This window comes from Nerophis ophidion, linkage group LG28, assembly GCF_033978795.1.
Source record: "Nerophis ophidion isolate RoL-2023_Sa linkage group LG28, RoL_Noph_v1.0, whole genome shotgun sequence".
Classification (NCBI taxonomy): domain Eukaryota; kingdom Metazoa; phylum Chordata; class Actinopteri; order Syngnathiformes; family Syngnathidae; genus Nerophis; species Nerophis ophidion.
Genome location: NC_084638.1, coordinates 28,473,533 through 28,486,999, shown reverse-complemented (window position 1 = coordinate 28,486,999; position 13,467 = coordinate 28,473,533). Strand labels below are relative to the sequence as shown.

The following is a 13,467-nucleotide window of genomic DNA, read 5'->3' as shown; positions in this document are numbered from 1 at the left end:
CCTGTAGTCCCAGAGTAGACACACCTGTAGTCTCAGACGAGACACACCTGTAGTCCCAGGGTGGACACACCTGTAGTCCCAGGGTGGACACACCTGTAGTCCCAGACGAGACACACCTGTAGTCCCAGACGAGACACACTTGTAGTCCCAGGCGAGACACACTTGTAGTCCCAGGCGAGACACACTTGTAGTCCCAGACTAGACACACCTGTAGTCCCAGACTGGACACACCTGTAGTCCCAGACGAGACATACCTGTAGTCTCAGATAGACACACCTGTAGTCCCCGACGAGACACACCTGTAGTCCCAGACGAGACACACCTGTAGTCCCAGACGAGAAACACTTGTAGTCCCAGACGAGACACACCTGTAGTCCCAGACGAGACACACCTGTAGTCCCCGACGAGACACACCTGTAGTCCCCGACGAGACACACCTGTAGTCCCCGACGAGACACACCTGTAGTCCCAGACTGGACAAACCTGTAGTCCCAGAGTGGACACACCTGTAGTCTCAGACTAGACACACCTGTAGTCTCAGACTAGACACACCTGTAGTCCCAGGCTGGACACACCTGTAGTCCCAGACTGGACACACCTGTAGCCCCAGGCTGGACACACCTGTAGTCCCAGGCTGGACACACCTGTAGTCCCAGGCTGGACACACCTGTAGTCCCAGGCTGGACACACCTGTAGTCCCAGACGAGACACACCTGTAGTCCCCGACGAGACACACCTGTAGTCCCCGACGAGACACACCTGTAGTCCCAGACTGGACACACCTGTAGTCCCAGACTGGACACACCTGTAGTCTCAGACTAGACATACCTGTAGTCCCAGACGAGACACACCTGTAGTCCCAGACGAGACACACCTGTAGTCCCAGACGAGACATACCTGTAGTCCCAGTCGAGACACACCTGTAGTCCCAGGCTGGACACACCTGTAGTCCCAGACTGGACATACCTGTAGTCCCAGTCGAGACACACCTGTAGTCCCAGGCTGGACATACCTGTAGTCCCAGTCGAGACACACCTGTAGTCCCAGGCTGGACACACCTGTAGTCCCAGACAAGACATTCCTGTAGTCTCAGACTAGACACACCTGTAGTCCCAGACGAGACACACCTGTAGTCCCAGACTGGACACACCTGTAGTCCCAGAGTAGACACACCTGTAGTCTCAGACGAGACACACCTGTAGTCCCAGGGTGGACACACCTGTAGTCCCAGACGAGACACACCTGTAGTCCCAGACGAGACACACTTGTAGTCCCAGACGAGACACACTTGTAGTCCCAGACTAGACACACCTGTAGTCCCAGACTGGACACACCTGTAGTCCCAGACGAGACATACCTGTAGTCTCAGACTAGACACACCTGTAGTCCCCGACGAGACACACCTGTAGTCCCAGACGAGACACACCTGTAGTCCCAGACGAGACACACTTGTAGTCCCAGACGAGACACACCTGTAGTCCCAGACTGGACACACCTGTAGTCCCAGACGAGACACACCTGTAGTCTCAGATAGACACACCTGTAGTCCCCGACGAGACACACCTGTAGTCCCAGACGAGACACACCTGTAGTCCCAGACGAGAAACACTTGTAGTCCCAGACGAGACACACCTGTAGTCCCAGACGAGACACACCTGTAGTCCCCGACGAGACACACCTGTAGTCCCCGACGAGACACACCTGTAGTCCCCGACGAGACACACCTGTAGTCCCAGACTGGACAAACCTGTAGTCCCAGAGTGGACACACCTGTAGTCTCAGACTAGACACACCTGTAGTCTCAGACTAGACACACCTGTAGTCCCAGGCTGGACACACCTGTAGTCCCAGACTGGACACACCTGTAGCCCCAGGCTGGACACACCTGTAGTCCCAGGCTGGACACACCTGTAGTCCCAGGCTGGACACACCTGTAGTCCCAGGCTGGACACACCTGTAGTCCCAGACGAGACACACCTGTAGTCCCCGACGAGACACACCTGTAGTCCCCGACGAGACACACCTGTAGTCCCAGACTGGACATACCTGTAGTCCCAGGCTGGACACACCTGTAGTCCCAGACTGGACATACCTGTAGTCCCAGTCGAGACACACCTGTAGTCCCAGGCTGGACATACCTGTAGTCCCAGTCGAGACACACCTGTAGTCCCAGGCTGGACACACCTGTAGTCCCAGACAAGACATTCCTGTAGTCTCAGACTAGACACACCTGTAGTCCCAGACGAGACACACCTGTAGTCCCAGACTGGACACACCTGTAGTCCCAGAGTAGACACACCTGTAGTCTCAGACGAGACACACCTGTAGTCCCAGGGTGGACACACCTGTAGTCCCAGACGAGACACACCTGTAGTCCCAGACGAGACACACTTGTAGTCCCAGACGAGACACACTTGTAGTCCCAGACTAGACACACCTGTAGTCCCAGACTGGACACACCTGTAGTCCCAGACGAGACATACCTGTAGTCTCAGACTAGACACACCTGTAGTCCCCGACGAGACACACCTGTAGTCCCAGACGAGACACACCTGTAGTCCCAGACGAGACACACTTGTAGTCCCAGACGAGACACACCTGTAGTCCCCGACGAGACACACCTGTAGTCCCCGACGAGACACACCTGTAGTCCCAGGCTGGACACACCTGTAGTCCCAGGCTAGACACACCTGTAGTCCCAGGCTGGACACACCTGTAGTCCCAGGCTGGACACACCTGTAGTCCCAGACTGGACACACCTGTAGTCCCAGGCTGGACACACCTGTAGTCCCCGACGAGACACACCTGTAGTCCCCGACGAGACACACCTGTAGTCCCAGACGAGACAAACCTGTAGTCCCAGAGTGGACACACCTGTAGTCTCATATTAGACACACCTGTAGTCCCAGGCTGGACACACCTGTAGTCCCAGACTGGACACACCTGTAGTCCCAGACTGGACACACCTGTAGTCCCAGACGAGACACACCTGTAGTCCCAGACGAGACATACCTGTAGTCCCAGTCGAGACACACCTGTAGTCCCAGGCTGGACACACCTGTAGTCCCAGACTGGACACACCTGTAGTCCCAGACAAGACATTCCTGTAGTCTCAGACTAGACACACCTGTAGTCCCAGACGAGACACACCTGTAGTCCCAGACTGGACACACCTGTAGTCCCAGAGTAGACACACCTGTAGTCTCAGACGAGACACACCTGTAGTCCGAGGGTGGACACACCTGTAGTCCCAGACGAGACACACCTGTAGTCCCAGACGAGACACACCTGTAGTCCCAGACGAGACACACTTGTAGTCCCAGACGAGACACACTTGTAGTCCCAGACTAGACACACCTGTAGTCCCAGACGAGACACACCTGTAGTCCCAGACGAGACACACCTGTAGTCCCAGACGAGACACACTTGTAGTCCCAGACGAGACACACTTGTAGTCCCAGACTAGACACACCTGTAGTCCCAGACTGGACACACCTGTAGTCCCAGACGAGACATACCTGTAGTCTCAGACTAGACACACCTGTAGTCCCCAACGAGACACACCTGTAGTCCCAGACAAGACACACCTGTAGTCCCCGACGAGACACACCTGTAGTCCCAGGCTGGACACACCTGTAGTCCCAGGCTGGACACACCTGTAGTCCCAGGCTGGGCACACCTGTAGTCCCAGACTGGGCACACCTGTAGTCCCAGACTGGACACACCTGTAGTCCCAGACTGGACACACCTGTAGTCCCAGACGAGACATACCTGTAGTCTCAGACTACACACACCTGTAGTCCCCGACGAGACACACCTGTAGTCCCAGATGAGACACACCTGTAGTCCCCGACGAGACACACCTGTAGTCCCCGACGAGACACACCTGTAGTCCCAGGCTGGACACACCTGTAGTCCTAGGCTCGACACACCTGTAGTCCCAGACTGGACACACCTGTAGTCCCAGACGAGACACACCTGTAGTCCCAGACGAGACACACCTGTAGTCCCAGACGAGACACACCTGTAGTCCCAGACGAGACACACTTGTAGTCCCAGACGAGACACACTTGTAGTCCCAGACTAGACACACCTGTAGTCCCAGACGAGACACACCTGTAGTCCCAGACGAGACACACCTGTAGTCCCAGACGAGACACACTTGTAGTCCCAGACGAGACACACTTGTAGTCCCCGATTAGACACACCTGTAGTCCCAGACTGGACACACCTGTAGTCCCAGACGAGACACACCTGTAGTCCCAGACGAGACATACCTGTAGTCCCAGTCGAGACACACCTGTAGTCCCAGGCTGGACACACCTGTAGTCCCAGACTGGACACACCTGTAGTCCCAGACAAGACATTCCTGTAGTCCCAGACGAGACACACCTGTAGTCCCAGACTGGACACACCTGTAGTCCCAGAGTAGACACACCTGTAGTCTCAGACCAGACACACCTGTAGTCCCAGGGTGGACACACCTGTAGTCCCAGACGAGACACACCTGTAGTCCCAGACGAGACACACTTGTAGTCCCAGACGAGACACACTTGTAGTCCCAGACTAGACACACCTGTAGTCCCAGACTGGACACACCTGTAGTCCCAGACGAGACATACCTGTAGTCTCAGACTAGACACACCTGTAGTCCCCGACGAGACACACCTGTAGTCCCAGACGAGACACACCTGTAGTCCCAGACGAGACACACTTGTAGTCCCAGACGAGACACACCTGTAGTCCCCGACGAGACACACCTGTAGTCCCCGACGAGACACACCTGTAGTCCCCGACGAGACACACCTGTAGTCCCAGGCTGGACACACCTGTAGTCCCAGGCTAGACACACCTGTAGTCCCAGGCTGGACACACCTGTAGTCCCAGGCTGGACACACCTGTAGTCCCCGACGAGACACACCTGTAGTCCTCGACGAGACACACCTGTAGTCCCCGACGAGACACACCTGTAGTCCCAGACGAGACACACCTGTAGTCCCAGAGTGGACACACCTGTAGTCTCATATTAGACACACCTGTAGTCCCAGGCTGGACACACCTGTAGTCCCAGACGAGACACACCTGTAGTCCCAGACGAGACACACCTGTAGTCCCAGACGAGACATACCTGTAGTCCCAGTCGAGACACACCTGTAGTCCCAGGCTGGACACACCTGTAGTCCCAGACTGGACACACCTGTAGTCCCAGACAAGACATTCCTGTAGTCTCAGACTAGACACACCTGTAGTCCCAGACGAGACACACCTGTAGTCCCAGACTGGACACACCTGTAGTCCCAGAGTAGACACACCTGTAGTCTCAGACGAGACACACCTGTAGTCCCAGGGTGGACACACCTGTAGTCCCAGACGAGACACACCTGTAGTCCCAGACGAGACACACTTGTAGTCCCAGACGAGACACACTTGTAGTCCCAGACGAGACACACTTGTAGTCCCAGACTAGACACACCTGTAGTCCCAGACTGGACACACCTGTAGTCCCAGACGAGACATACCTGTAGTCTCAGACTAGACACACCTGTAGTCCCCGACGAGACACACCTGTAGTCCCAGACGAGACACACCTGTAGTCCCAGACGAGACACACTTGTAGTCCCAGACGAGACACACCTGTAGTCCCCGACGAGACACACCTGTAGTCCCTGACGGGACACACCTGTAGTCCCAGGCTGGACACACCTGTAGTCCCAGGCTAGACACACCTGTAGTCCCAGACTGGACACACCTGTAGTCCCAGACGAGACACACCTGTAGTCCCAGGCTGGACACACCTGTAGTCCCAGGCTGGACACACCTGTAGTCCCAGACGAGACACACTTGTAGTCCCAGACTAGACACACCTGTAGTCCCAGACTGGACACACCTGTAGTCCCAGACTGGACACACCTGTAGTCTCAGACTAGACATACCTGTAGTCCCAGACGAGATACACCTGTAGTCCCAGACGAGACACACCTGTGGTCCCAGGCTGGACACACCTGTAGTCCCAGATGAGACATACCTGTAGTCCCAGACGAGACACACCTGTAGTCCCAGAGTGGACACACCTGTAGTCCCAGACTGGACACACCTGTAGTCCCAGGCTGGACCCACCTGTAGTCCCAGACTAGACATACCTGTAGTCCCAGACGAGACACACCTTTAGTCCCAGGCTGGGCACACCTGTAGTCCCAGACGAGACATACCTGTAGTCTCAGACTAGACACACCTGTAGTCCCAGACGAGACATTCCTGTAGTCCCAGACTGGACACACCTGTAGTCCCAGAGTGGACACACCTGTAGTCCCAGAGTGGACACACCTGTAGTCTCAGACGAGACACACCTGTAGTCTCAGACGAGACACACCTGTAGTCCCAGGGTGGACACACCTGTAGTCCCAGACGAGACACACCTGTAGTCCCAGACGAGACACACCTGTAGTCCCAGACGAGACACACTTGTAGTCCCAGACGAGACACACTTGTAGTCCCAGACTAGACACACCTGTAGTCCCAGACGAGACACACTTGTAGTCCCAGACGAGACACACCTGTAGTCCCAGACGAGACACACTTGTAGTCCCAGACGAGACACACTTGTAGTCCCAGACTAGACACACCTGTAGTCCCAGACTGGACACACCTGTAGTCCCAGACGAGACATACCTGTAGTCTCAGACTAGACACACCTGTAGTCCCCGACGAGACACACCTGTAGTCCCAGACAAGACACACCTGTAGTCCCCGACGAGACACACCTGTAGTCCCAGGCTGGACACACCTGTAGTCCCAGGCTGGACACACCTGTAGTCCCAGGCTGGACACACCTGTAGTCCCAGGCTGGACACACCTGTAGTCCCAGGCTGGACACACCTGTAGTCCCAGACTGGGCACACCTGTAGTCCCAGACTGGACACACCTGTAGTCTCAGACGAGACACACCTGTAGTCCCAGGGTGGACACACCTGTAGTCCCCGACGAGACACACCTGTTGTCCCCGACGAGACACACCTGTAGTCCCAGACAAGACACACCTGTAGTCCCCGACGAGACACACCTGTAGTCCCAGGCTGGACACACCTGTAGTCCCAGGCTGGACACACCTGTAGTCCCAGGCTGGACACACCTGTAGTCCCAGACTGGGCACACCTGTAGTCCCAGACTGGACACACCTGTAGTCCCAGAGTGGACACACCTGTAGTCTCAGACGAGACACACCTGTAGTCCCAGGCTGGACACACCTGTAGTCCCAGACGAGACACACCTGTAGTCCCAGACGAGACACACCTGTAGTCCCAGACGAGACACACTTGTAGTCCCAGACGAGACACACTTGTAGTCCCGGACGAGACACACTTGTAGTCCCAGACTAGACACACCTGTAGTCCCAGACGAGACACACCGGTAGTCCAAGACGAGACACACCTGTAGTCCCAGACGAGACACACTTGTAGTCCCAGACGAGACACACTTGTAGTCCCAGACTAGACACACCTGTAGTCCCAGACTGGACACACCTGTAGTCCCAGACTGGACACACCTGTAGTCCCAGACGAGACATACCTGTAGTCTCAGACTAGACACACCTGTAGTCCCAGACGAGACACACTTGTAGTCCCAGACTAGACACACCTGTAGTCCCAGACTGGACACACCTGTAGTCCCAGACGAGACATACCTGTAGTCTCAGACTAGACACACCTGTAGTCCCCGACGAGACACACCTGTAGTCCCAGACAAGACACACCTGTAGTCCCCGACGAGACACACCTGTAGTCCCAGGCTGGACACACCTGTAGTCCCAGGCTGGACACACCTGTAGTCCCAGACTAGACACACCTGTAGTCCCAGACTGGGCACACCTGTAGTCCCAGACTGGACACACCTGTAGTCCCAGACTGGACACACCTGTAGTCCCAGACGAGACATACCTGTAGTCTCAGACTAGACACACCTGTAGTCCCCGACGAGACACACCTGTAGTCCCAGACGAGACACACCTGTAGTCCCCGACGAGACACACCTGTAGTCCCCGACGAGACACACCTGTAGTCCCAGGCTGGACACACCTGTAGTCCTAGGCTGGACACACCTGTAGTCCCAGACTGGACACACCTGTATTCCCAGACTAGACACATCTGTAGTTACAGACTAGACAGTCCTGTAGTCCCAGACTAGACACCTGTAGTCCCAGACTAGTATTACCCCTAGTCCCAGACTAGACACACCCGTAGTCCCAGGATGGACACACCTGTAGTCCCAGACTAGACAGTCCTGTAGTCCCAGACTGGACACACCTGTAGTCCCAGACTAGACACCTGTAGTCCCAGGCTAGTTATACCTCTAGTCCCAGGATGGACACACCTGTAGTCCCAGGATGGACACACCTGTAGTCCCAGACTAGATAAACCTGTAGTCCCAGACTAGATAAGCCTGTAGTCGCAGACTAGACAGTCCTGTAGTCCCAGGCTGGACAGGTGTGCAGACCAGATGTTGCAACAGCAAAACTAAAGTACTCGGGCCTGGACTTGTGTGTCCAAAGAGGTCTTGACCATGGTCTGTGTCCCCTAGGAGTCTACGACAGCTGCTCCCACTCCCTGAGTGAGAAGGGCTGGACTCATATGTCCAAAGAAGTCTTGACCAGGGTCTGTGTCCCCTAGGAGTCTACGACAGCTGTTCCCACTCCCTGAGTGAGAAGGGCTGGACTCGTGTGTCCAAAGAGGTCTTGACCATGGTCTGTGTCCCCTAGGAGTCTACGACAGCTGCTCCCACTCCCTGAGTGAGAAGGGCTGGAGTGTGGGGATCAGGACCAGAGACTCTTCAGGCGTGAGAGACGCAGGTTTCTACTTCTCACTTGGCACCGACCGAGCCCTGAAGTCCACCAGCGTGTTCAGTCCTCATCCCTACCCGGCCAACACCTGGACTCACCTGCTGGTCACCTACGACGGCCACCACATGAGCCTCTATGTGGGCGGAGCCAAGGGGAGTGGCACACCTGCAACATCCACTTCCTGCTCTCACACACTCGCCTCTCCATAACCAAGCTACATGTCCCTGCTTGTATCGCACATGATATCACACACAGTGGGATATCATGTGCGATACAAGCAGTCCTCCAGCGTGTTCACTTGTGTGTGATATCTTGTGCGATACCAGCAGTCCTGCAGTGTGTTTACTTGTGTGTGAAATCATGCGCGATACATGGAGTCCTTTTGTGTGTTTAATTTTGTGTGATATCATGTGAGATACAAGCAGTTCTGTCGAGTGTTTGTGTGTGATATCATGTGCAATACAAACAATCCTGCAGCCTGTTTACTTGTGTGTGATATCATGTGCAATACAAGCAGTCCTGCAGCGTGTTCACTTGTGTGCGATATCATGTGTGATACAAGCAGTCCTGCAGCATGTTTACCTGTGTGTGATGTCATGTGCGATACAAGCAGTCCTGCAGCATGTTTACCTGTGTGTGATATCATGTGCGATACAAGCAGTCCTGCAGCGTGTTCACTTGTGTGTGATATCATGTGAGATACAAGCAGTCCTGCAGTGTGTTTACTTGTGTGTGATATCATGTGGGATACAAGCAGTCCTGCAGCGTGTTCACTTGTGTGTGATATCATGTGAGATACAAGCAGTCCTGCAGTGTGTTCACTTGTGTGTGATATCATGTGCGATACAAGCAGTCCTGCAGCGTGTTCACTTGTGTGTGATATCATGTGAGATACAAGCAGTCCTGCAGTGTGTTTACTTGTGTGTGAAATCATGCGCGATACATGGAGTCCTGTTGTGTGTTTAATTTTGTGTGATATCATGTGAGATACAAGCAGTTCTGTCGCGTGTTTGTGTGTGATATCATGTGCAATACAAACAATCCTGCAGCCTATTTACTTGTGTGTGATATCATGTGTGACACAAGCAGTCTTGTTGTCTTTACTTGTGTGCGATATCATGTGCGATACAGTTAGTCCTGCAGCGTGTTCACTTGTGTGTGATATCATGTGCGATACAAGCAGTCCTGCAGTGTGTTTACTTGTGTGTGATATCATGTGAGATACAAGCAGTTCTGTCGAGTGTTTGTGTGTGATATCATGTGCAATACAAACAATCCTGCAGCCTATTTACTTGTGTGTGATATCATGTGTGACACAAGCAGTCTTGTTGTCTTTACTTGTGTGCGATATCATGTGCGATACAGTTAGTCCTGCAGCGTGTTCACTTGTGTGTGATATCATGTGCGATACAAGCAGTCCTGCAGTGTGTTTACTTGTGTGTGATATCATGTGAGATACAAGCAGTTCTGTCGAGTGTTTGTGTGTGATATCATGTGCAATACAAACAATCCTGCAGCCTGTTTACTTGTGTGTGATATCATGTGAGATACAAGCAGTCCTGCAGTGTGTTTACTTGTGTGTGAAATCATGCGCGATACATGGAGTCCTGTTGTGTGTTTAATTTTGTGTGATATCATGTGAGATACAAGCAGTTCTGTCGGGTGTTTGTGTGTGATATCATGTGCAATACAAACAATCCTGCAGCCTGTTTACTTGTGTGTGATATCATGTGCGATACAAGCAGTCCTGCACATTGTTTACTTGTGTGTGATATCATGTGTGACACAAGCAGTCCTGCAGCGTGTTCACTTGTGTGCGATATCATGTGCAGCAGTCAGTCCTGCAAAGTCTTTACTTGTGTGTGATATCATGTGCGATACAAACAGTACTGCAGCGTGTTTACTTGTGTGTGATATCATGTGTGACACAAGCAGTCTTGTTGTCTTTACTTGTGTGCGATATCATGTGCGATACAGTTAGTCCTGCAGTGTGTTCACTTGTGTGTGATATCATGTGCGATACAAGCAGTCCTGCAGTGTGTTTACTTGTGTGTGATATCATGTGAGATACAAGCAGTTCTGTCGAGTGTTTGTGTGTGATATCATGTGCAATACAAACAATCCTGCAGCCTGTTTACTTGTGTGTGATATCATGTGCGATACAAGCAGTCCTGCACATTGTTCACTTGTGTGTGATATCATGTGCCATACAAGCAGTCCTGCAGCGTGTTCACTTGTGTGCGATATCATGTGCAGCAGTCAGTCCTGCAAAGTCTTTACCTGTGTGTGATATCATGTGCGATACAAACAGTACTGCAGCGTGTTTACTTGTGTGTGATATCATGTGTGACACAAGCAGTCTTGTTGTCTTTACTTGTGTGCGATATCATGTGCGATACAGTTAGTCCTGCAGTGTGTTCACTTGTGTGTGATATCATGTGCGATACAAGCAGTCCTGCAGTGTGTTTACTTGTGTGTGATATCATGTGAGATACAAGCAGTTCTGTCGAGTGTTTGTGTGTGATATCATGTGCAATACAAACAGTGCTGCAGCCTGTTTACTTGTGTGTGATATCATGTGAGATACAAGCAGTCCTGCAGTGTGTTTACTTGTGTGTGAAATCATGCGCGATACATGGAGTCCTGTTGTGTGTTTAATTTTGTGTGATATCATGTGAGATACAAGCAGTTCTGTCGAGTGTTTGTGTGTGATATCATGTGCAATACAAACAATCCTGCAGCCTGTTTACTTGTGTGTGATATCATGTGCGATACAAGCAGTCCTGCACATTGTTTACTTGTGTGTGATATCATGTGCCATACAAGCAGTCCTGCAGCGTGTTCACTTGTGTGCGATATCATGTGCAGCAGTCAGTCCTGCAAAGTCTTTACTTGTGTGTGATATCATGAGCGATACAAACAGTACTGCAGCGTGTTTACTTGTGTGTGATATCATGTGTGACACAAGCAGTCTTGTTGTCTTTACTTGTGTGCGATATCATGTGCGATACAGTTAGTCCTGCAGTGTGTTCACTTGTGTGTGATATCATGTGCGATACAAGCAGTCCTGCAGTGTGTTTACTTGTGTGTGATATCATGTGAGATACAAGCAGTTCTGTCGAGTGTTTGTGTGTGATATCATGTGCAATACAAACAATCCTGCAGCCTGTTTACTTGTGTGTGATATCATGTGAGATACAAGCAGTCCTGCAGCGTGTTTACTTGTGTGTGAAATCATGCGCGATACATGGAGTCCTGTTGTGTGTTTAATTTTGTGTGATATCATGTGAGATACAAGCAGTTCTGTCGAGTGTTTGTGTGTGATATCATGTGCAATACAAACAATCCTGCAGCCTGTTTACTTGTGTGTGATATCATGTGCGATACAAGCAGTCCTGCACATTGTTCACTTGTGTGTGATATCATGTGCCATACAAGCAGTCCTGCAGCGTGTTCACTTGTGTGCGATATCATGTGCAGCAGTCAGTCCTGCAAAGTCTTTACCTGTGTGTGATATCATGTGCGATACAAACAGTCCTGTAGCGTGTTTACTTGTGTGTGATATCATGTGTGACACAAGCAGTCTTGTTGTCTTTACTTGTGTGCGATATCATGTGCGATACAGTTAGTCCTGCAGTGTGTTCACTTGTGTGTGATATCATGTGCGATACAAGCAGTCCTGCAGTGTGTTTACTTGTGTGTGATATCATGTGAGATACAAGCAGTTCTGTCGAGTGTTTGTGTGTGATATCATGTGCAATACAAACAGTGCTGCAGCCTGTTTACTTGTGTGTGATATCATGTGAGATACAAGCAGTCCTGCAGTGTGTTTACTTGTGTGTGAAATCATGCGCGATACATGGAGTCCTGTTGTGTGTTTAATTTTGTGTGATATCATGTGAGATACAAGCAGTTCTGTCGAGTGTTTGTGTGTGATATCATGTGCAATACAAACAATCCTGCAGCCTGTTTACTTGTGTGTGATATCATGTGCGATACAAGCAGTCCTGCACATTGTTTACTTGTGTGTGATATCATGTGCCATACAAGCAGTCCTGCAGCGTGTTCACTTGTGTGCGATATCATGTGCAGCAGTCAGTCCTGCAAAGTCTTTACTTGTGTGTGATATCATGAGCGATACAAACAGTACTGCAGCGTGTTTACTTGTGTGTGATATCATGTGTGACACAAGCAGTCTTGTTGTCTTTACTTGTGTGCGATATCATGTGCGATACAGTTAGTCCTGCAGTGTGTTCACTTGTGTGTGATATCATGTGCGATACAAGCAGTCCTGCAGTGTGTTTACTTGTGTGTGATATCATGTGAGATACAAGCAGTTCTGTCGAGTGTTTGTGTGTGATATCATGTGCAATACAAACAATCCTGCAGCCTGTTTACTTGTGTGTGATATCATGTGAGATACAAGCAGTCCTGCAGCGTGTTTACTTGTGTGTGAAATCATGCGCGATACATGGAGTCCTGTTGTGTGTTTAATTTTGTGTGATATCATGTGAGATACAAGCAGTTCTGTCGAGTGTTTGTGTGTGATATCATGTGCAATACAAACAATCCTGCAGCCTGTTTACTTGTGTGTGATATCATGTGCGATACAAGCAGTCCTGCACATTGTTCAC

At 51.4% G+C, this 13,467-nt stretch overlaps 1 protein-coding gene across 1 annotated transcript in view; it reads left to right on the top strand.

The window, feature by feature from the left end:
- LOC133545222 (pappalysin-2-like) overlaps nucleotides 1-13,467 on the top strand; it is a 93,099-nt gene that overhangs the window by 14,622 nt on the left and 65,010 nt on the right. Inside the window, exon 2 of the mRNA XM_061890617.1 lies at nucleotides 8,753-8,989. Within this exon, the coding sequence (XP_061746601.1) occupies nucleotides 8,753-8,989 (237 nt within the window). The remainder of the gene's footprint in view (nucleotides 1-8,752; nucleotides 8,990-13,467) is intronic.